The following is a 24,438-nucleotide window of genomic DNA, read 5'->3' as shown; positions in this document are numbered from 1 at the left end:
GAACGTCAGGAGGACACTGATGCTCTTGGATTTTCATACTGCTAACGCAATATTTGGAAGCAGAGGGGAGAGTATTCATGCCTTTTTCTGTTCTTCTCATCATGAGCAGGACCAGACACAGGCTAGTCCCAGCTCTATGCAGTAATTTAAAATCAATATAATCACAGTGAACTTTGTCACCTCTGCTTCAGCTGAGTAGGTTTTTCATTCGGGTCTCTTGCCATTTTTCTCCCTCAAAATAAGTTCTTCAGTTTCTAGTCTGCCTTGAAATGAAATAAAGCCACCCCTGGCTTGAACGCAGCACGTGAGCAGTCTCTCAAGACATACAAGCCACAGAGCAAACTTCCATCATCTGCACATTGCTACATTCAAACACAATGATTTCCATTAAATATTTAGGACTCAAATATTTATATCCAGTCAATTACATTGAGCATTACTTATTCTCCAGAGAATTCTTGCTCTCCCTCAGCACAGAAGAGAGGACCAAAGTGCATTTCCTGTACTTAATAACAGCACAGTAACACCTAAAAAGAAAATCATTCCCATTAGATGCAGAGACCTTGGAAGCAAATATACACATTCAGTATAAAAGAAAACAAAGATTTTTTGTTGTTTGTTTTGGAGCCAATACTAACAAATGCTCATCTCTGCCCCAAGAAGCTGAAAGTGTCGTCTCCAAGAGAGAGGAAAATGTGTGCGGTGGAGAAAAGGTCAGTGCTGTAGGAGACCTTTTCCACAGCTGTATCTTCACTCTGGAATACAGGCAACTGGCAAGTCTGCCAGGCTGCAGAGTAATGCCCCAGGAATGAAGAAGTCATCAGCACCAGAAGTTCCCACCAGCAGACCAGTGCTGTAGGTCCTACTGGGAAGATTTACAGCTCGCATTTTGTACCAAAATCACCAGCTAGACTTTGCTAATCGTGTTATCATGCTCAGTAATTCATACAGCTCTCCCACAGCAAAACCTTTTTATTACAGAATTTCAAAAACCAATACTTGAATTTTAAACTTTAATATGAACTTACATTTTAAAACATTAAATTATCCAGTGAAGCGGACGTGAATGTGAAAAAAGGCCATTTCCTCCATCATTTCATTAAATTTGAAAGTACTTATTTATTTTAATAAGTAGAGATGTCCATATGCCAGGAAATTAACATCAAAGAATGTTAAATATGCCCAGTATCACTTAAGAGCCTATGGAGCATTATGCATTTTCAGAAATAGCATAACTCAGCAAAACTACTTTCCCAGCAGTTACTTTTTATTACAGTTTCCAGCAGTACTTTGGGGGGAAAAAGCTGAAAATGTTTACCACACTCTGCATTCCTGTTCATACTGAAATCCTAAGGTGCAGTGTTGAATGATGTGTTCAGGTGCCACACCAACCACCCTCCCTCACTTAAGGTCTTCTGCTAATGCCAAACAGATGGTTGCCTACAAATCCCTCTTCCAAGGGCTCCTGTGCAGACCTCCTCCACTGGCACGCATGATCAGGGCATCAAATGGAAAGGCTGGTCTTGGACTATTTCCTATGAACAGTTATACTTCACTTAGCACAACAGGACAGAATTATGACTAATATTTTGATCACTTGAACCACCCAGACATTTTTCAGCCTTCAGAACCCATCTGCCGAACTCGCAGGGGTCTCCTCGCAGAAGCAGAACTTGACTGGCACACGCTCTGAAAAGCTCCTTGTGAGCAGTTGCCATTTTGAACAGGGGCCCATCACGGATTAGCCTGATTTCCTAAAGAAATAGGCTTACGTATCTGAGCCTTCTACTGCGCCTGGGCTGCCAACTCCCCTTCCCTCCCACCACAACTTTCAAACTTGCTGGGCAACTCCGACCCTATCTGAGAGAAAGGAATGACCCTACAGATCCAGCACAGCCACTGGTTTAGTGATGCACAGGCATCAGCACAAGGAATGGTGGCACAGAGCACAACTGGAGGCCATGAAATACGCTCAGACTTTTCACAGGAATATGAAGCACTTAACCGTTCACAGAGCTGCACGGCTCTGGCGTTTCAACAGCAGAGAAAAGGAAGCTCTTAGTACCTTCTCCAGCTCATAGTCTTCACCTCATTACACTCTGCCTCAGCCACCGATGCATTAAACACCAAGCCACCTCCCAGATGACTTGCACAAACTCAAGGCAGAGGTAACTTCTCTGTGTTTGCACTGAGAGCAATTATGTCCTGCAGGCATGTGGGGAGCCCTTGTGCAATAGAAGCAGTGACTGAACTACAGGCACTGAGCCCTTCTTTACAAAAGTCACATCCAATTCTCTGCAAACACCTTCACAGAGCAAATCCCCCTCCTCAGAGATCAGCATATGTTAACAATGTATCATGAAGATAAGTGTCTCAATTTCATGTCTCCAGCAACAGAAATATAAATTAAAAACACAATCTGAAGTGCCACAGAAGCCTCCAAGTTGGAATCTATCTGAAAAGTTCATGTCACTTCTGGGTAGGAGCAGACCAGCACCTGGCACATAAAATGGCTTTTCATAGCCCAAGGGGCCAGAAGGCTCCGGCAGCAGCCTGAGACACAGCACCACACCTCGGGAGCAAAAGACAGCATGTAAAACTGAACATGAAGTGATCTAAACTCCCCATGACTTCACTGCTGCGCTGCCTCCGGGTAAATCTTATTACTGGTCTTGGGAAATACATCCACACAAACACAAAGCAAAGCACGTTACTTTCACTTCTTCATTCTGAGCGTGTCCACTTAGTGGTTTGCTCATCCAGGAGCTTGACACACAGGATGGGCCCCAGTGCTCAAGGAGCAGGTGATGTGAAACACAGCAGAGGGGCCCTGGGAGGTCCCAACCCAGCTCAGAGCAAAAGCAAATGATCAACATTTAAGGGACTTCTGTCACCTCAGCTCTAGCTGGGAGTGTATTATGGGGAGTTGGGACGCATAGGAAACATTTGTATCACTGTTCCACACTAGGAAAGCAGCAGAAACTGCAGTCACACGCCGATAGTCATCACCTTCAGGCATTCAGCTGCAGAGACTTTTCTTCTTTTGCTCATTTCGGAGGAAATTTATACACCAAGACAGTCCACAAAACCTCACAAGAAAGTCAGAAATCAAGAACCCCATGGGGAACAGCTCCTCCTGAACTTTCTGCCAGCCGCACAACTTAGATGTTGGCCTGAATGCTTTAATTTACATCAGGCTAAAAGATGGGCCATCATCAGAGACCTCAGCTCAGCCACACTGGTGTGATGTGAGACACGGCACCCAGGCTCCCTGTGCCCTCCTGGTCTGTACAGCTGTGCTCACAGCATGAGCTTACCTCACAGCAGCTGTGCTAAGGAGAGATCTGCACGTGTGTACGTGCCTGCAAGGCTGTAATCCTACAGCAGCGCAGAGAAAACGTGCACGGAGTGAGACTGCGTTCAAACAGGAATGCAGGGGAGAGGGTTTATCAGCCATGGCCAGAACAGGCTGGCTTAGGTTAAACTCAGAAGTACTGTTTGGTAGAAAACAGGCAGGATGGAGATGGAGAAAGATAGAAGGCCTAATAGTCATGGCAGCAGACTCCTTCAGTGGAAGAGTTACTTGCTGGTCACGTCTCAGGTATTTTCAAAGGAGTTACATGGTTCAAAAGTATCTCACCCTACTGAGGGCTCAGCCTCGCGGGCTCCGTGAGTAAGCAATATCCACCAACCCTTACTGTGGCAGGTCAAGTGCAAATCTTCATATCTCTGCAACAGGGACAAAGGGTTCCTAATTCTTAACAAATGAAACCACTCATCTCACTAATTATCCTGGAAATATTATCAACCCATAGTCCCACTCATCTCACAACTGGGCAGTGTAAAGAGATGGGAATGGGTGGGAGCACACACTTAGAAACATTCATTCAGGGTTCAGTTGAATTACACCCACTTGCTTTCTCAGCTTTCCAAAACCTGAAGCTTGATACTCAGGTTCTCAGTAAGGCTTGACATTAGTTTTACACTGCCGAGCAATATACCTCTTGAATAAATCATTCCACTGCCAATAGCCTCCCTCAGATAGAAAATCTACAGAGATGACCCTTAAAAGTTCAGGGGAGAGTTGAAAACATTTCCAGAAAATCACTCAAGTGCTGTTTAAAGATGTAATTTATATGCACAGCTCTGCACTCCATTGCAAGATTTCATATTTATTTAATTTGACAAGTTAAAAGTGCCCATCCAACTTTTCAGGCATATGCAGCCTTTAAAAAAAAACTTTGTAACTTAAAGCCAAATGTTCTGTGTATTGAATAGGAAAAGAATGTGATCTTCCTCAAACCCACTGGAAAAAACTGAAAGCATCGAACAGACTAAGCTTCAACCAGGCACCAGCACAGGGAGCAGTTGAGTTTGCTGATGAAGGAAGAATTAAGCCCCATAGCCTGATCACCTCCAGAAGACCTTCTGTGAGCTCAGGAGCTTCACAACAGCTGTGCTACCAACATGGTCCCCACCAAAGGAGGCAGTCTCCAAGGCAACCAAGGTCTCTTCAATCAGCATCTGACAAGGCGGGATGTGTGGCCTCAGAGACAGAGCACAGCACTGGGACTCGCACTGAATTTCCCACTCTGGAGCGCATGGGGGGTATCCAAGAGTTTCTTACACGGTCTCTCCTGTCCCTCAGGCCCCACCATGCAAACACTGTAGGAACCAGAGCTCCTTCAGCTGCTAAGCACTCATTCTGCAGTACCAAAGGATCTAGATGAGACTCTCTGATCCTTCCTTTCTCCAGCAGACATGTGAGGTTTGACACAGGATAAACACAGGGCACCTCTCCCCACAGCAGACCTGTGGAATGCCCAGCCCTGCCCCACTCACTCTCCCCACCCAAGGGAGCCCAGCGTGGCAGATCTGCTCCTCAGGGATCATAACGATTAAAAACCACAAATCTGCAATACCACATTCCGCAAGACTGAGACGCTTTTTGGGAAAGGGGAGAGATGGGGCAATGCCTAGGGCAGAGATACTGAAATAAAGATTATCTTCTGAGCGGTGACTAGAAAGATACAAAGAAGCCATCTACACCTAACAAAAATAATGGAAATAAGTCTACATCTACTGCATCAACTGTACAACTGTACTACATCTACAGCAGTACTGGCCTGGCTCAGCCATTTCATACAAAGACTCCGCTTATATCCTGCAACTAGAATTCCGATTCATTCCTTGATTATTTCATGCTTGGACTATTGCAATAATGTTTGTGCCAAGCTACTTTTTTTTTTTTTTTTTTTTAAATCCACACACTACAAGAGTATTCAGAGCTTCCGTGCTTGCTTTGTTTCTCACTGAAGTATCCTTGCTGTTCACATACTTTTTTCCCCACTGTTATTCTCCTATATGTGTTCAGTGACATATGAAATCAAGATTGGAACGTCAATGTATCACTGCAATCATTCAAGAACCTCAGAAACAGCAGACTCCAACCTTCTGAGTATTCTCCAGTGCATTTGCTGAGCTTGTATCACAGCTGCTACCCAAATATTCCATCTTTCTTTTGCATGCTTAAAATATATGCATTTCACACGTTCTTATGCCTAAAGAACATGAAATATTTTATCTTGTTGCTTATTTCAGCGCCTAGAGATCAACTAAATTGACAACTTTTTGCTGCCCTTCAGCTCATTCTCAGTCCTTTGAAACAGTGCACTGGTTGTTGCAATTCCAGAGGTTTTCCACAAATGTCCCAGTGTTCACACTGAAAGAAAATGCAACAAAAAGCACAGTACACTTAAAGAAGTGAGAGGTCTCCCCTCCCCAGCTAAAGCAGCTCTTTGTGCTCCCTCATGTGAGGGGAGATCGCCACAGCTAGGATTGCAGCAGTGCAAAGTAAAAATACTCGTGATGCACTATAGGAACAACTATATCTGAAGCTCAAAAGATTTCATCTCGCATCTCTTGCTGTTATTTTATACTTCTGTGCTGTGCTAGGGAAAAAAATTCAGGAAAGAGTGAAAGTTTAAGGGACTGGTTCCTTGCACATTTTATATTTCATCCTCTCAAAGCTGTTCATCTGCCAGTGGCCTATCTGGTAAGAAACAGTAAAGAAAAAAAATCAGAACACTCAAAAATCAGAGATTTGCTTTAATGCACTTAAGCACGAAAACCAGTCAAATTCTAGCAAGAACCTTGCCAAAACAAACAAACAAACAAAAAAACCAATGGGTATTTTACCATCTCTGCATTCAACTTTTAAAAATCCAGTCAAGCATTTCAATGTAGACTGGATATACCAGGATTGACTATGACTGTACTTGGAATAAACTGTTAGAATGACACACAAGAAAAGGTGGCGAGAGAGAGAATAAGCAATATTAATGGTATTCAATAATGAAATAGTCTGTGTGTCTAAGTAGAAACTAAATTACTATCTGAGGTTTCCTTAGCAGATTATTTAGAAACTTGCCAATAGACAAACAAAGTAAATGACAAGACTCTCAATCAGGGCTGTGTTCCCCAGCAATATGGCTCAGTAAAAATGATACAGACTACTTGGGCTGCTCCTGGCAAGGCTGGCTCTCCTGAGGGAACTGCTAATGGTAAATACTCAACACAAGTGTGATTGGGAATTCCTTATCCATGCTGTGGTTAGGAAGATATATCCCGTTCTCTGGGATAGGAGATCATTTCTTCATTCTCAGAACAGAAACAAAAGATAGCATTTTGTACTGGTTCCTTCACGGGGGCAGAACGGCTAAGGAAGGATAAAAGGCATTCTCCTTGGCATGCCCCGAGCAGGTGCACACCGAGATGCAGATTCTGCAGACTCAGATGTGCCTCATGCACATCTGTACAGGGTCGTGGACATGAAGACTCGGGAACCAGAACTGACAGAATACAAACAATCAAAATATAAGACGGCAATTCCTGTTCATTTGAGAAAGCTCACAGCAGTTGCTTTAGCAGTGCACATTCAGAATCAGGGTTCACGCTCAGACAGTAGCAGCAAACTCTCAAGCTATGGTTTCCTGCGTTCCCCTTATGAAAGAGTGTAGCATTGATTTCTGGAACAACTGTTCCACTAATAAGATGCATATGGAAACGAATGCCTTGCAGCTGGTTCCAGCAGGGTTCACTGAAGACTACTATTCATCTCTGATGAATGCAGATAAAAATATTCAAAGCTCAGTTTACTGATCAGGTCAGATATTAATGGGAAGTTTTTTCCTCCTTTTCTCTGCTTAGCCCCTCTTTAGAAGCCAGCTCAAAAGAATGAGAAAGCAAGAGAGCCAGAACCTCCTCATTTTGACTATCCTGCATTTAAGGGAGATGAGTACTTTTACAGAGGAATGATAACTGAACACATGGTGTGCCAGAGTTTTGGTCAATAGCAAGATTTATTATTCTGAGGGACTGAAGGAGTGAAATACTGACCACAGCAAATAGCCCATTAGTTACCTCTCAGTTCAATAAGTCTTGATGCTTTCCTTACTATGTGCTGATTATTTCCTGTCCAATTCACATTAGCAGCTTATTTAATGAGAACAATCTAAGCAAAGAGAGAAATTCACACATTTACAAAGGATATCGCTGAGTTACATTCCATCACAGTTAACACCATTTGCTGTTCTTTCAGGAAATAACCATTACCCATCATTCCTGTTTTAATGCCAGCAATTGCTTTTGAGAAGAACACTCAATTCTTACATTCACCACCGGTTATATTTTAAATAATAGCATCTTAAAGGACAGCAATAACTGCCTAAGTGTTGTAGGACAAAGCATTCACCCACTGATAGTGTCCAGTAGCTTGACAGCATGGCCAAAGTTCCTGTTCTTAATGGACACCTTTCCCCACTCACAGGGTCATCTCTACTCTTGCAAAGCCTATTTTTCTTCTATTAACTTCTCCTAATGCTCACGGCAGCTGCACAGAATCTTGGAGAGAAAGGATTCAACATTTTAGGCAGAAAAAACATCAGAAAGGACATGCACAAATAACAGAAGCGTCACAAGCAGCGCTAATAATTTCACACAGAATATGAGAAACTAAATGTACAAAGAGGAAAGAGATGCTTTGAATGCACCGTAAGATTAAAGGGAAAAAAACAACTGTGTAAGTTTTTTTTACACAGGATTCTCTTTACAAAGCCACAGCTAGATAAACATCGAAAAAGAACACATCTACATGTCTGTTTTTTGTTCTCTGAGAAGCCTAAATGATTTTGATTACTCAAAATGAGTATTTCTTGAGTGAGTCAGCTCACAACACTGAAGCTGATCAGCAGAACAGTCATCAAAGGAGAAGGGCACACCAGCCCTGCCAGTGCCCCAGCTCAGCTGGGAAACTCCAGTGACAAAAGCACCATCACCTAAAACATCCTGCCCCAGAATACTGCAGACCCATTCCATACCATTAATCACAAAAATTAACACTGGCAATAATTAGACATCACATCTTTTACCTGAAGACTCAAAAAGGAGTTTCCTGAGTTGGGTAAGCCCCTCGCTACTTCTGGTTTTCCACAATCTCATGCAATGATTGTCACATTAATTTCACACAAAAGAACAGGTATGAGTAGATACAGGTCCTCCAGAGCCACCATCACTTAAGGTACAAGCATCTGCACCAGCATCTCACACCATAATCTCCTCCTAAAGCCCTGACCCTGAAGCTGCTCATTTCTGAGCTACTGCAAGGCAAACTAGGATCTGTTTCATTACCAGCAGTGTTCTGAGCACTGACAGATGCAACACTTGACACTGAGAGGCATCTTTAAATGTCTGGAATATTATGCTCTGTGAAGAAGCACACATTACATAAGGGAGGGTGTCAGAAAGCCCTGGATCTAGTAGATGTTTCAGTTGCATACTTTTGTAGGCTTTTGTTTCGAGTATTGCTTTGGTTTTTTGTTTAAAAACCAGTTTACATATTTACAAAAATACGTCCACACTGACGAAAAAGCACCTGAAATGCTACTATCTGCCACTATGATGGGTACCAGGAACATACTGAGTTCTGTGGCAGTTATAGAGATGTGCTAAAAACCATTTCAAACCTGTCCATTCAGTGGTCAGCCTAGCAGAAAAGATGACTTGGAAAAGCAAGGACTGCAGTGAAACACATTCAGGATCCACACCTACTTCTTGTGACTGTGCTGTGCCTATTCCACACTTCTGCTGCACTACAAGTAACGTGGCCAGTCCCAGTTTAGGAAGTCTTTGGCAAACTCTAAGACACAATCATGGAATAAATACTTTGCCAAAACGCACACGGATACACATGCGCAGAGAACTCCTCCTAGAAATGTCATCTGAGCCTTGTAAAATCCTAAAAAGAACATCTAGGAGATCTCAGTCTCTGCACAGCCTTGCCATTCCTATTTAAAGACAAGCTAGTCTTCTGTTTTCAGCATTTGCTCACTTCTGAATTTGGTTTAAAGAGCTGTTAGCAGAGACCTAATGAAGTTTCTTCTAAAGGTCTGATTGTGTTTCCTGCTGTCTTTTTGACAGAACCCATTCAAAATGGGCCCTCTTCATTTAATTATCTAGTCTTTACTTTTGCAAGTTTTATTTCTGAACTAGAATAAATGTTATAGTCAGAATTGTGTCTGTAGAACATAGGGTTATTTTAACAGGCTTAAAATCCTTTCCTTTCCAACCAGTGAAAGGAGAAGTGTGGTGCAGCTTTGTGCACAGGCACTGGAGTTCACAGGTTCCTGTGGCAGGCGCCTTCAGGGATGTGGGTACCTCACACAAATGTTACAGGGCTGTCCGAGGGCTCTTCAACACCTGAACAGTGACTGAAGCCTCTCCTCTCTAACTCTTGTGCCTGACAGGATCAACATGACCAGGCAGCACAGGGTAATGCTACAGATCACTCATACAACCAGGAAAATTCCTGCTCTCCAGATCCTTCTGCTGATCAGAACCCTCCTGCTGCTCCAGCTCCTAGACCATTCGCCCTCCCCAAGAGCTCAGAGCAGCAGAAGGGCTTCCTACAGGCTGCTGAGGAATTCATCTAAAAAGCACAGTATAGGACAGATACATCCTGTGGAAGATGGATATCTGAGGGCTCTCTGCAACACAGCTGTGCCCTTTTTCCACCCCCGAGCAGGAAAACCACAACTGGCCGCCTGCTTTCGGACCTCTCCACCCCCACCTCAGGATTTATTACAGAAACCTTGAGCCCAAAAATACAAAAGCCCTGCAAGCAGGCAGACACAGCCATAAAAAGAGAGAGGGCTGTGCTGCTGTAAATCAGTTCTGCTCAGCTGAGATCAATATAAAGCCATAGCTCAGCCCAACACACATGGTCTACGCTGGGGCTCAGCAGAAGCTGTCCACTGACGGCTGTCAGGAGCTATCCTGGTCCTGTTTATTCCTGCTGGCAAAGTCTCTCAGAAGAAACTCCAGACTCACCAGCCCTGAGCCCAGCACAGCCTCCTTCCCTGGCCATAATTGCTGGGGTTGGGCCAGCAGCTGTTGTACAAATAACTGGAGGGGAGCTGGCCTGACCATCTGAGGATAGGGAAGGGAAGCAGCCTACCAGATAATGTCTGTAAAAGAGCTTGGAAACCACTGACACAGGCTAATTGCTTACTGCAGAGTGAAGTTTCCCCTCTCTGTAGGCTCATTTGATGCAAACTTCCTAGGCATGTCCAAAACCCTACCCACAGGACAAACGTTAGTACACAAACTGCTTAGCCAAGCCCTGCTCAGGGTTCCTGGGAAATATTCTGGAGAATGAGGGAGCAAGGAGAAAGAAACAAGATAACATGATCATCCTCCTCACTGTGCTCAGCTGGAAACAAACATCTGTCTGGCATCTGGGCTCTGCCACCCACCATTTATTCCCACTTTCAACATAAACACAGAAGCTCAGCATTTTCATTACCTCTGGTCCCCTCAGTGAGCAAATGTGGACAAAATGGCATTAGGTAAGAGAGACTGAACTGGCTGAAAATCAAAAGTGGTCATTTGTCCTACGTTACTATAATGTTTAGGTTTATTTTACTTGCCTGACCCCATTTGCAAATGAGATAGATTGTATTTCGAGATCTAATAGAGATAGCTTGTGTATCTTGATGCAAAAAAACCTCTACACTTACCTATAATCATTCATTCCCAATGAAATAAATGGTCCGGATAAAAGAGGGGTGTTGGCAGTCAAAAAGTAACAGTTGCATATTTATCTGGTATCAGCATTCAGACCTCTAAGAAAGTAATATTCCTCCTTCAGCTAGAACTAGCCCTGCACAACAACTGTCTAGGACACGTAGCTACAAGTGTCTGAAACGTATCTCAGATCTTCCAAAAAAGCACACACACGTTCAATATAATGCTTGAAATCTTCATAAAAACTTTTTAGATATTGGATATCTTCCAGAGAGTCAACACAGCTATTAACATCATTTCTAGAACACAGCACCACCTAATCAAAGACATCATTCTGAAGTGTATTTTTATTTGTGGTGTTTCAAAATTGTGCAGGTACATGAGCTCTTCCATAAGACTTTATGAAAGCAGTGGGACAAACAATAAAATACACTGCCAGTATCCTATCAAACAAATAATTGTAAAACTTCTGGAGTGCTGGTTACTTTTCTTTTTTTTTTTTTTAATATGGATATATATATATATGGATGCTTAGTCTTCTTAGAAGGTCCAATATTGTAAGCTTGGGAATGTACTGATTGGACCAGAAGAGCAAAGAGATGTTTGGGAGTACGCCTGACCAAGGGTATGTCAAGAAACTAAAACAACACTGAGAGAAGGAGGAGAATAATAAAGCAAATTCTGCAGGTAAATGGCAGAAATGCAAGAAAGGCAGGCATGACTACAGGGGGAATTTGCAGGGAAGGCAGAAGAAGAAAATACACTGCAAAACTAATTTAAACTGAGCACAGTAGTAATAAAAAGCAAGTAAACAATTTGATTCTGGAGACATTTCACGTTTTAGTGCTCTGAAGAAGACTCACTCACCCGAGTATGCCCAGTAAGGATCCCCTGAAGCCTTCCTCCTCCGGATCTGCACAGAACTCCCATGTCTGTTCTCATGCAGAGAGCCCACATAACCTTCAGTCAGAGCTGGGAAGAAAAGAAGCAGGAATCGTTAAGAAAGTGGTATTGGCTCCCTGGAGTTTACAGAGTGAACTCTGCTAGCAGAGACTACAAACTGGGTATGCTTAAAAGAATTCAACAGGCACGTTCTGAAACCTGCCCCCATCCAAAGGAGAAGCCAGGACCCACTGATGCCATTATTCTGCTCTGCATGCCTGTGCAACTCCAGTAATTTCCATAAGGAAATTCAGATGTACACAAACAAACAATATGAGCCTCGACATGTGACCAAACTCTCTCTGTCTAGACCCAGAAGATAAGTTTACTTTGCCAGTGACTACCAAACTATGTCTGTCAAAACATCCAATGTGCCATACCAAAGACTGACAGCGTGAAAGGGAAAGGACAGGAATGGAGAAATCTTTGTAAAACAAGCTAGAAGGTGCTAAATTCAAGCAAACCAGAAAAAAACCCACATCCCACAATCTATCCCACAATTTCTTCTTTTAAACCTCCAATAATTTTTATTTTTTTCTTTTGTAAAGGAATGAATTGCTTCCATGAGGATGTGGGGTATTTGGGCTTTTTATGTGCACATTTGGCTTATTGTTTCTATGCATCTGATTGAACTGAAGTGGAGGTTGGTAAATTCACAAATGTCAGTAGAAAGTCTGTAATAAATTCAACTTCATTTCTCAGAGCACCATAATAAATGCACACAAACAAAAACCACCTTAAATCCATAGACATGGACTGTGAGGAACAAGCATGCACCAAATGGCTTTATGGAAATTTAAGCCCAACTTCTCCCAAACTGCTTATTTGATCAGAAAGAAACTAGCTGAATAATTCAAATTAAAGCTTCAGAAAACCCCATAAAGCGCTGCTACCAGTGTGCAGTCACCAAGTGCTGCACTCCCTTCTATTCCCGGGCCAATTACAGCCGGGCTGGAGAGAAGCCTGTAACAGGACTTTATTGAACACTATGCACCAGGAACTCAGAATTTGCCTTTCTTTCCCTTTGGAAAAGCTTTGGGAGGCTCTGTGCTTGCACCCCTGTAGCAGAGAGCCTGCTGTGCTCGAGGTTATCCGTGAGTGCTGCACAGCTCTGTGGACAACCTTCCCTCTCAATGTGCATTTCTGCACATTTTGGGATCCTGAAATGGTAGGAAAAGTTGTGCAATTTGAGGAAAGGCAAGTACAGGTTTGCCTCTGCCAGATCTTCTCTTGTGTGAGCAAAGGTACTAATTGTGCCTTTTCAATGAGTTTTCCAGATTCCTTGGCAACTTTCTAAATGTTAATTCACCCTAGGCTGCAAACCAGAAGCACTGGAACACATCATGCTACCAGGATTTGTAGGCAACATGACCTCACATACCTTGTTTTCCTCTCTAAAACACTAAATTAAACTTTTTTTTTTTTCCCATTTTATTTACTTTTATATGTCTATGTGGTTGGGAGGCAACAGGCATTCATTTCAACAGGAAAGAACGGGTGTGGGATGTGGAGACCCAAAAATTCTTGGCAAAAAAACCCCACAAAACTGAACAAAGATAAGAGACCACGAGGAAGAGAGCAATGAAATAGCCTAGGCAGATGGCTGGAAAGGCTATAAGAAAAAAAAACAACCCACTTATTCACTTAAAAATCACATGTGCTGACAAATACACCTCAAGCCTCTCCTTGTTACAAAATGAAAGACAGCAGCTTTCTCCTTTCTCTACAGAGAAGGCAAGTAATTGTGAGCTTTTTGTTGCTGGAAAAGTCTGAACTTTTCAGGCAGGAGGAAGACTGGACACTGCCTCCTCCAAAGAAGAAGGTGCTCGTGCAGGTGCTCAGCGAGCCCTCCTGTGTGCCTTCACATCAGAGAAAGGCACTCAGTCTAAATAATCTACATTTGTTGAAGGCGCAGGGGCTCCGAGTCAGTGCAAAACATCTCTGATTGTAAACACCTTTGCACTTCTGGCTGGAACCATCAAAAAACCTTATGGTAACCGTGGTATGGCCATGAATCATGCCACTGATTTTCAGTGTCTTCTGCGCAGAAAATCAAATTATGCAAATCCAAGCCTTTATGAATGCCTAACTTTAATGTGAAATTGAACATTTGCTTCAGTCAGCATCTTATTCGTGCAATTAAAAACCTGACATTCTCATGAAAATACGCAGTTTTACTTTTCTGCATAGATACTTAATAGATTTGTGCACTTATCTGTATTTATAAAAGGTGAAGAGACATGCTGTACACAAATTTATTTGCACCATAAAAGATGTTACAAACCAGGAAGGAGCTCAAGTGCTTTGCAAGGGAACTATGGGAAGAGACTTGCTGGTTGCTAAATAGACATTCTACAGGACTGAAAAAGAAACAAATTAGCACATCCTGTTCTAAATAAAATCCTGCACAACTGCTAGATAGCCCAACATTACTGCCAATAATCCCCTTATAAGCATGCAGTAATTCAGTAGTCATCAGCAATTTAGAGAAGACACACACTAAATGGGGTAGCTGCAGAAACTCTGGGAAGAGGATGATGGCTCAGGATCTCTGGCCATGCTGTGAACTGGAAATGGCCTGGCTCTTGCAAAAGTCATGCCACATCACCACCTTGCTCTCCTCAGCCCGCTCACAGTACAGACACCTCCTCATGAGGCCACAGAAACACTCCAAGAAAACACAAGTATTGTGTCCAAACAGATATTATTGGCCATATCGCATACTGGCAGAGTCCTCAGAAAACCAGACCCAGTCTCATGGTGCTTCTGTTCTTTGGTGTTAACTGCGATCACTGGACTCTCTCACCTTCAAGAGGTGCAAGCTACAGAGCAGAGAACACAGTGGCTTTTCAGATAAAAGTCTGAAAGAACCAAAGCATTCAAATGAAGTTCTTTCAAAAAAGGAGATGCTTCATACATCAAAACAATCTTATGTTTCAGGTAGAATCACTGCTTTTTCTAGATTTTTGCAGGGGGAGGTGGGGATGTACTTTCTCACCAAAACAACCTGACAACACCAATGAAAGTTTAAGTTCTCAAGAAAATATTTAGGTTATATTAGCACCAATCACTAGAGGATTCCAAAAGTCTTTTTTCAGCTGGGAGACGGTTAACAGCTGCAGAACAGGGAGCAGCCAAGTGGGTTCCTGCTCCACTGCTGCAGAGCTGGATGCTGGAGAAAAGCCAGCAATTAGACAGGCTGATCTGACATGGAGCAAACAGGAGAGGCTCCTCTCTTCTGGGAACCCTGCAAAAGTTGGGAAGTGGAAATCGGGACAATAGGAGGGGCAGGAACATGCTCCAGGAAGGCTCAACATGGAGCAGCCAAATTACAGGGGTGGAACAGAGGTACACAGAGCAGGAGGGAGAGATGAAGAAAAGGCACAGCAGAAGCCCTCGCCTTGCAAGGTTTCCTTTGATCCATCATGCCAGCGCTGATGGCAGAGGGGAAATGAACACCATAATGTATGGTCTGAGGCTTGCAGATAGACGACGGAAAGAGAAAGGCAGCGATCGCACACTCAGATACACAAGCGTGAAATTAAATCCCGAGCAACTCCCCTGGCTGCCGGTGCCGTGCCGGCGTCTGCCGAGCGTAACACCCGCAGCCCGCGGAGCTGCGCGGGGCCCTGCTTCTGCAAGGAGCGCGGGATCCCTCAAAGCCAACGCGGAGAAACCTCTCACACGCAATTTCATGTAATTTTAAGCGGCACTGAACGCTACATGATTTTCGATGGTGTGCTAAATGAATCAGCCCGGGCCGCGGATCTGCAGACGGCAAAAGCGATGCAACGCTGGCTTCGCTCAGCATCCTGAGCAGCTTTCCAATCGCTCTGTCTCAACATATTAACTTTCCAATAAAAATTATTTGATAAGTGCCCTCAAAGGTACGATAAGGTAATTCCCGCCTGAGTACCTTACTGGTATTCATAGCTCGCGTGAAAACACGAAATTTTATCCCCAATCAACCTTAAATATAAAGCTATTGCACTATTCAGAGAGATTATACCCTCGGCATTAGTGTTTAAAAGGTGTCAAGCCATCAGCTATAAAAGAAAAATCCTTTAAGATCGATATGTCTGAATGGTGAAATCATTAGTTGTAATGGTAAATTAACTAGATTGTGTGCCACACTCACATTCTTTCACGCTTTCTTTGAAGACAAGGGTTGCACACGAATCTGTCTTCAGCTGTTGCGATTAAAATGGTACAAATTCAAAGGTACGCACATTGCCCGCCTCATAATCATTCTGACTTGCCACTGTGGACTATAGTAGCAGCTGAATCACAGTTTTATTCCTAGTCCCTAATGTGTACCAACTTCTTAACTGCGTAGTTCAACACAGAGCTACAAGCCAGCCTTTGGAGACAGAGCGTGACTATTGCAGTCTGGAGTAGCGTCACACTATGAGAACACTTAAAGCAGGGGAGTCAGAGAAAATATCTTGTTAGTGTAACAAAAAAACCCACTAAATCATAAGGAATTCTAGCAATTAGCTCTGTATCAAATCAATGCCTGCAGAAAAGCAACTTTTCAAAATGAAAAAAACCCCTTTATTTTCTTGAAGACTGCACAGCGCCGCATTTTAAAAAGGCAAAAAAGCACAGAGACACTACTTGAAGGGCTTTTATACCATCTCTTAAATGGAGATAAAGAGATGAGTGATCCGAGACACCCATCTGCAAGCCTAAAGCTTCATGCAAGCCTCACCAGAAAAAAGCAGCACCTTTATCTAGGTGCTTTCACCGTATTTTAATTGGACTGTGCTAAAGAGAAGCAGGTAAGCTGGAGGCATTGCGATGCTATGCACTGTAAGACACACTCTGCTGAAACAAGTTCAGGCTTCCAGACAATTTCTTAGAATAAATGTTGCCAAATGAGCCAGAAGGAAAGAAGAGAGGAGTGGGGAGGAAACTGATAAATTTATAATATTGGACAATTAAAATATTTTGCACAATTAGTATAAATAATACCCAAATTCATCTCCCTAGGCTCTTTCATGGTCAAATTCCTAAACACAACTAGGCTATTTGCCTTAAATATTTTACCACCCTTTGACAGCAAATAAATCTAGAAATATTTCAGGCACAGCTAATCCATTTTGATAGTGTATTACTTTTAAACAGACTTTTCAGACATGGATCTCCATATTTTGCAGATTGCTTTATATCTTGCCAAAGAGGGATGGAAGTTATAACAACATATAGTGGTCAGACAGCATCAACAAATTATATTCTGAATGAGACTTCATCCCTTGATAATGCTGCAGAGATTTCTTCCAATTATCAGACAAAAGCCAGAATCTGGTCTCCTATGAACACACAGGCAATTTTCACAGCTTTCCATTAATGAAATCTGGGACTTAAAAATGACGAGTTTCTCGCAACTTAAGTGAAATAACAGATCCCCAGATGCTACATCTGCCAAGACACATATGTCCCTTTCCCAGATGACAGTCACCCAGACAGCCCCTTAATTCCTGTGCGAGTGGAATCCACAGGTCTATTCGTAAAACTGACACGCAGACTTTTCACACCATTCACTCTCTGCTGTTCACGTGCCTGATAGATGATTTGGTAACAGCACAAATCCGAAGAACAAGAACATAAATGCAGAGCACAGCAGGCCTCTACAGGAACTAACCAGCAGAATGCAATTTGAAGATGAAAAATAGTCCAAGGAACATGCTGTCAAACTAAAGGGATTAAATTAACTAGCAGAATTAAAAGCCCTTATCCCAAACACAAATACAGCAGTCACTAGGTGTGACCCTTGCTAACCTGTTGTGTTCAATGCTGTGAGTTAAATGCAGTGCATTTTTGTAATACTCCAACATATCAACATAATGCAAGTCCCAGAGCAGCAGAGCTGGTGTGGACAAGAAGAGATTTGCTGCACGGTCTTTTCCTTGTATTACAAAGGATGGAGTTAAGGGCGACAAGAACGTCTCCTCCATCAGAGCCAGCCTGGCGCCAAACCAGACCTTGGGCACACACTGTGCTGCGCTGCCCAGTGCCATCAGCCACTCTCCCCTGGAGCAGATGTCCTCCCAAGGAGAAGCAAACCAGTCTCTTCAGCCATGAGTTCCCACAGCTCCTGCTCTCAGCCTGCCTGGCTTCATAAGCGAGATGAGCAAAGCTCATTAGCGAGACAGTGAGGCAACTTCGAGTTGCATCAATGATACTCCATTAAGGGGACTCAGAAAAAGAAGCTTGGGAGGCCAGGAAGAGACAGATGCTGCTGGATGGTTAGAAAGGGCTTGATTTTGCATTTTCATGGCTTACAGTTTGCTGGGATCAGCTGTGCAAGATGTGACATAGCTGGGAAATTTGGACCAGCGATGTCAACCAGCATCACCTGCAGCACTTGTGCTCAGAATAAGCAGTCAGCCAGATAACAAACAGTGCCAACAACTTCCACCTCAAGATAAAACCATACAAAATAAACCAACTGCAACATTGCCCTTTCCAAGAGGACAGAGCCCTGCAGCAAAGCTTCTGCTAGAGAACTTGTAGAATACCCTGAGACAAAGGGTTCTCAGTCTGTGGAATGTGAGCTCCCACCTGTGTGAGCTACATGTAATGAAAAAAGAACCAAAACACCAGTCTGGTATTTTTCCTCCTGAAAAAAGTACAGAAGAAATAGCAAAGACAACTGCAGCACTCCTCCAGGAAGAAGGGTCTGCTGTTCATGTCACACTGCAAAAGCTGAAGAAATGGAGTCTGAGCATCCCAGGAACACTCATCTCCCAACTCTGGGAACCGCAGGCACATCAAAACCAGCTGTTTATAAAACCCTTATTGCACCAAACTGTTCTCTGACACTTCCCAGAAAATACAGAAATACACTCCATTTACCTTTAAGACAGTTTCCAAACACACTGGTACTCTAGGCATCTAAGCTGAGACACCTTAAAGAAGACTAAAGCACATTATATTCTAAAAACTGGAGTCCTTTTAGACACTTCTGATATTGACAGAAAAATAATTGGGAGCACCTGAAAATGCTGTAACCTTGAAAACTCTTGGTCTGTGCATCCTTCACAGTCCCTCAGACTCCTGTTAACCATCATTATCTGCATTTCTTAAAAGGAGGAATCCTCATCCTTGTTCATTGTCTCTCCCCACTGCACTTCAAAAGGGTCCTGCCACCTCTGAATTTTATTCGTAGCAATGAGCAATGCAAACACAGAAATAACACTTCAGACCAGAGGTTCATATGCAAGGCTGACCTCCACAGGGAAGCTGATGCTCTCTCAGCCAGTCCTGACAATCACAGGGGGTACTTGGGACAAAACAGATCAACTCAATTCTCCAGTATGCCGGTCATGCAACGGAATCCAGAAATGGGGGTAAAGTCCCTGCTCACACAGCATCTCTGCACTGATTCCCCAAGGACAAGCTTGAAGCCAAGCTTGGAAGAAGCTGGAATCCAGTATATTTGTGCAGAGGAGACTTGAATCCATCAGCCCAGGCACTCTGAGAAGGGGATGCTTTGGTCTCTTTATTCGTGGCATGGTTTATCTGGGAAATAAATGCATAAACCACACATGGATAATGGAGTTTGTACATGGATTAACAGTGGCAAAAGGGAGCTTTATTCCACTTCTTGCCTTATTGCAAGTACCCAAACTTTAAGGGTTTTGCAACAGAAAATGCCGTGGCTGGAAACACCCGTCTCACTCTCACTCTTACATCTTCAGGTGCTGCAGCACGCACGGTGTTCAAAGAGAGCCCTCTGAATAGCAAATAAACGTGACCTTAATGGAATATTTTGTACTTCCAGTGCCTTGCTTAATGCAGAATCATACTATTATCATTTCACTAAATCCAGCAGTACTCACAAAAACACACAAACTTATGCAAAATCAGCAGTTCCACCTCTCTGCTCTAGAAATCATTTGCTTGTATCGACTGCCAGCATTTGTGGCAGTACAGCCTTATAATATTTTCAAAATGGATTTCCCTCAGTACATGAAGTATCTTGGTAAAAAAAAATATTAGACTCATCCAAAGAACCATAGCAAGGACCGTGGGACATGGACCTGCTTTGTGCATGCCTTCTGTCCACCCACTGCCATCCTTCCAGACATATTCCTGCCTCCCTGTAGGCAGCCTATAATTTCATTTCTCATCCCATCATCCCATTAAAACCCCCTCTGCGTTCCATCAGTGGAGACAAACATCTATCTACAAACCCGGGTCTTTGCTAAACTTCTGCAGAGCCCTCAGAGGACAGCAGCTGTTGTGCAAGAGCTTCCCCTCTGCCCTCCCTGCTCCGAGGGCTCACGGAGCCCCCACGCCAAGGCATCCTCCAAATTCACCCTCCTCTAACTCCGAAGGAGCAGCACACCCAGCATTCATCCAGCAGGAAACGCAGGGCACAGTGCTGATTTCAGTCCCATGGAGAACACTGAGGCTCTTGATGAAGCCAACAGAGCTGCTCCACTGCATGACATGAGATCAAACGTGCCCCATTATCAAGTCTTCACAGACAGGGGCTCGTCATCTAATAAAAATCCCTCATTCTTTATACAAAATGATTTTTTTAACCTGTGTCCTTTGGCCCATTTAACAATTTATCGACTGTGGGAAATAAAGTGAGGCCACATCAATCTCTTCCTGGTTATTTGGTTCCGGCTCTCAAATTAATGCTGAAGGTGGAAAGCTCAATAAAGAACTATTTAAGAAAAGAAAGGAGAAATGCTCTAGTCCCACTGTGAGATGTCTTCCTCTCAGTTTGCAGTCAGGGCTTGCCACCTGCAGCTGCACAATCTCCTGGAGGAAAGATGGAAGAGTATAAATGTGCATGCTCCCCTGGACTGAGCAGAAATAACTTGAGATTTGTACCACTCTGTGCTGAAACAGATCAGTAGTGCTCAGGTAGCCAGATTTAGCGCCTCCGGCATGTGACAGCAATTCCAGCCAGATCTACAAAAATTATTTTGGGATCAAACTTCAAAGCTGAGTAGAACCAAGCAAGCAAACATTCATTTTTCTTTGTGTAAAAATGTATTTAGTTTGGCTTCTGATCTACAAAACAAAATTTTTCATCTTTTTTTTTACGCTGACAGCTTGCATTACTTACAGATTTTGTAGCAAAGGGTTTCATCCACACTTATTTCCCAAAATATAAATCTAAAGTGGAAACTGACACAAATAGAGATTTTTTTTTGTGCTGACTGAACAAGTTGTTAGTCTGGGATTTATGCCCTACAAACATGACCCACCGCTCTGAGAACTCTCTCCTTTCCTTCCAAGTTGCACTGTTCAAAGGGAGAAGACGCTAAATACTAAAGAGCTGATCTGTAAACTGAATCCAACTTCCATCTTGGCTTTTCAGTTTCCCATTAGTTTTTTCACCCAGGCAAGACATTTTTCCAGAAATTTCTCAGCAGAAATATCTGGTGCTGTTTAGAATCCCAAACTACTAACTTGGTTTGTTGGTCGTTTGTCTCCAGAGAATCCAATAAAGATCTCGACATAGAACCTCATACTACTAAGAGCAAGAGCATCAAGGCCTTTGGAAGCAAGAATAAGGACAACAACAAAACCAAACCAACCAACAAAACCACATCAAAAAAACCCACAAAAAACCAACACAAAACCCCCACAAAAAAAAAAAAAAAAAAAGCAGTAACAGAGCTCAGATGAAGTAAGTAGACCAAAATCCCCAGCAGTGGTGCTCCCTTTGTGAGGACACGGCGGTGGCCTCCAGCACAGGCTGGAAGGGCACAGGGTCACTTTTCTTCCCTCTCCAACCAACTGAACCATCTGGAGGACAAAGCTAACCCCACAATCCATAAATGTAAATGATGCTAAACCAAGAGGAGGAGAAGCGAGCAAGAATGTCTCAAAAATACTCAGCTGCCTGGCAAGCTCAGCGAAACGGGCTGATGTAAGTGAGACATTCCACTGAAGATAAATGTAAGGCTATGCAGTGGGGGAGAAATAATAATCAGTGCAGGAATGAAGTGAGAGAGTGCTGTTTAGAAAGCAGCAATGCAGAAAGACTTGAGTATTAGGGTGGATAATGAATTAGATTAAAGTTCATGCTGCAATATCACTGCAGAAAAAGACAATTGCTATCCTGGGCCACATGCACAGAGATACTGGAAGCAATAATTCAGTTTTAGACGGTTTTTGGCAAGCCTGTCACCGCAGTGCCACATGCTGTTTGAGGCCTATTACTCAAAAAAAAAGTAAAATTCATTTTTAGCAAAAAATCTAAGACCTGAGGCAGGGGAGGGAGGGACACATGGGATGTGGGGATGACACACGATACATGAAATGAATCGAAGCACCTTTAACACCAACCCCGAGCACTCCTATTCTGTGCTGGCTGGGGCAGCACAGGCTGCTCAGCCCTGCCTGACCCTGTGCTCATCGTCACCCTCTCCAGTCTCCAATGCCCCACTCCAGCCTGCACCTCCTCCTTGTCTCATACATCAATTTTCATAACAAGCCTCATAAAGAGCTAGATTTTAGAGTGCTCAGAAATGGTGATCTTCAGGCAAGAAGTGCTCTCACAGCACAAGAGTGAAAGAGGATGAGATGAAGAGCTCAGTGAGGAACAAAGGGATGCTTTCACCTTTTGCCAGCCCGGGGGAGCTCAAATGAACACTGTGATTTAAGCAAGGGGCAGGTTTGAGAGGAGGAGCTCAGTGCACACAAGCGCTTTGCTGGAGTGTCACTGCAGATCTGCTGTGCCTGAGAGCAGAGCGCGGAGCACATCCCAGCCGTGGAGACATCAGCAGGACAGGGGCACACAGCATCCCCCAGCAGCCTCAGCAGGACAGGGGCACACAGCATCCCCCAGCAGCCTCAGCAGGACAGGGCACACAGCATCCCCCTGCAGCCTCAGCAGGACAGGGCACACAGCATTGCTCACCAGCCTCAGCAGGACAGGGGCACACAGCATCCCCCAGCAGCCTCAGCAGGTCCAGGAGAGCAGGACAGGGGCACAGAGCATTCCCCACCAGCCTCAGCAGGACAGGGGCACACAGCATTGCTCACCAGCCTCAGCAGGACAGGGGCACACAGCATTCCCCAGCAGCCTCAGCAGGTCCAGGAGAGCAGGACAGGGGCACACAGCATTCCCCAGCAGCCTCAGCAGGACAGGGGCACACAGCATCCCCCAGCAGCCTCAGCAGAGCAGGGGCACATAGCATTGCTCACCAGCCTCAGCAGGTCCAGGAGAGCAGGACAGGGGCACACAGCATCCCCCAGCAGCCTCAGAGACCAGCAGGAGACACCTCAGTTCTGGCCTGGGTGGAAAAGAGCCAAGAGCTGCCCGCTCCATGTCCAAGCTTTGGCTTCTCCTCCCAGGAGGCACAGGCACAGGAGGTTGCTCCCTTCCCACCGCAGCCTCAACCACTCTGCAACACCCCCATCTCCAGTGCTCCTAATCCCACAGTTATTAAAGCACTTAATTTACTGAAAAACACGACAAAAGCACTGTGCCTTGAAAGGCTGGAGCAATGTGGTGTACAGCCTGCAGCCTGACAAATATAATTGTTTTTGTAAGGGTCGAAAGAATCCTCGGGAAGACTTCAGCCCACATGCAGGAAACAAGGTTGTTGACTGCTGCAGGTTTCTCACTTCCCAAGCAGATTGCTTGGCTATTTAATTACAATACAGCTTTGTACTTAGTCCCCACTTGACTCAGAAAGCCCCAGAATGGTCCTCAATACCCACAGAAAGTTTAATTACTCAAGAAAATAACTCCCCTCGGGCGAGTTAATTCCAAGGAGTGCACATGTGTTCCACAGTTGTTATTTCTGTATTTTATGCTTCTCTTATGCTTTCACTGTGAACTGTAAGAATATTCCATCTCCCAGATAGCCGGTGTCAGTGTTAAAAAACAGATTCACCCTTTTATGCAATACTTAAAGATTTCTTCGTGGCCATATTCTGTGCTCTCGTTTGTTAACAAAAAGGAGATATTAATATCAAAACAGATATCCTCTCTTACTCTAAGCAATTTAAAAATACATTAAAATAAGGAAATTACTTTTTAAATAAGAAATGCATTAAATATTGACAGCAAATCAGTGTTTGCACTGTGACAACATTCCTCCTTCTATCCATGACTGGGATCAGCAAAGCTGCATCTTATAACTGCAAAGAACTTCTATCAATACCGCTCAGACTACCAAAAATGAGTTTTTCTCAAAAAAAGCTGCTCACCATTAAGTATGGTTTTATTGGTATTCTCTTTTACATTCTCCATACACACTGCAGTCTTTGCTAGAGAAATCAGAAGTAAGTCTATTCATAAGAAAACCTCGTGTTGTCTTTCTTTTTTTAACCCCCAATTCATATTTTGTAAACAAGAAGCTCAAAGCAATCAGTTCCAGTCAGGCTTTTCAGCTTTGGATTTAAATCCTTTCATGACTTCTGCAAAACATGCAT

At 43.7% G+C, this 24,438-nt stretch overlaps 1 protein-coding gene across 1 annotated transcript in view; it reads right to left on the bottom strand.

Moving 5' to 3' along the window:
- PTPRG (protein tyrosine phosphatase receptor type G) overlaps window positions 1-24,438 on the bottom strand; it is a 395,690-nt gene that overhangs the window by 297,184 nt on the left and 74,068 nt on the right. Inside the window, exon 2 of the mRNA XM_040076808.2 lies at window positions 11,950-12,054. Within this exon, the coding sequence (XP_039932742.1) occupies window positions 11,950-12,054 (105 nt within the window). The remainder of the gene's footprint in view (window positions 1-11,949; window positions 12,055-24,438) is intronic.

This window comes from Hirundo rustica, chromosome 12 (assembly GCF_015227805.2).
Source record: "Hirundo rustica isolate bHirRus1 chromosome 12, bHirRus1.pri.v3, whole genome shotgun sequence".
Classification (NCBI taxonomy): domain Eukaryota; kingdom Metazoa; phylum Chordata; class Aves; order Passeriformes; family Hirundinidae; genus Hirundo; species Hirundo rustica.
The sequence above is the reverse complement of the archived record's forward strand: the minus strand, read 5'-3'. Positions and strand labels throughout refer to the sequence as shown.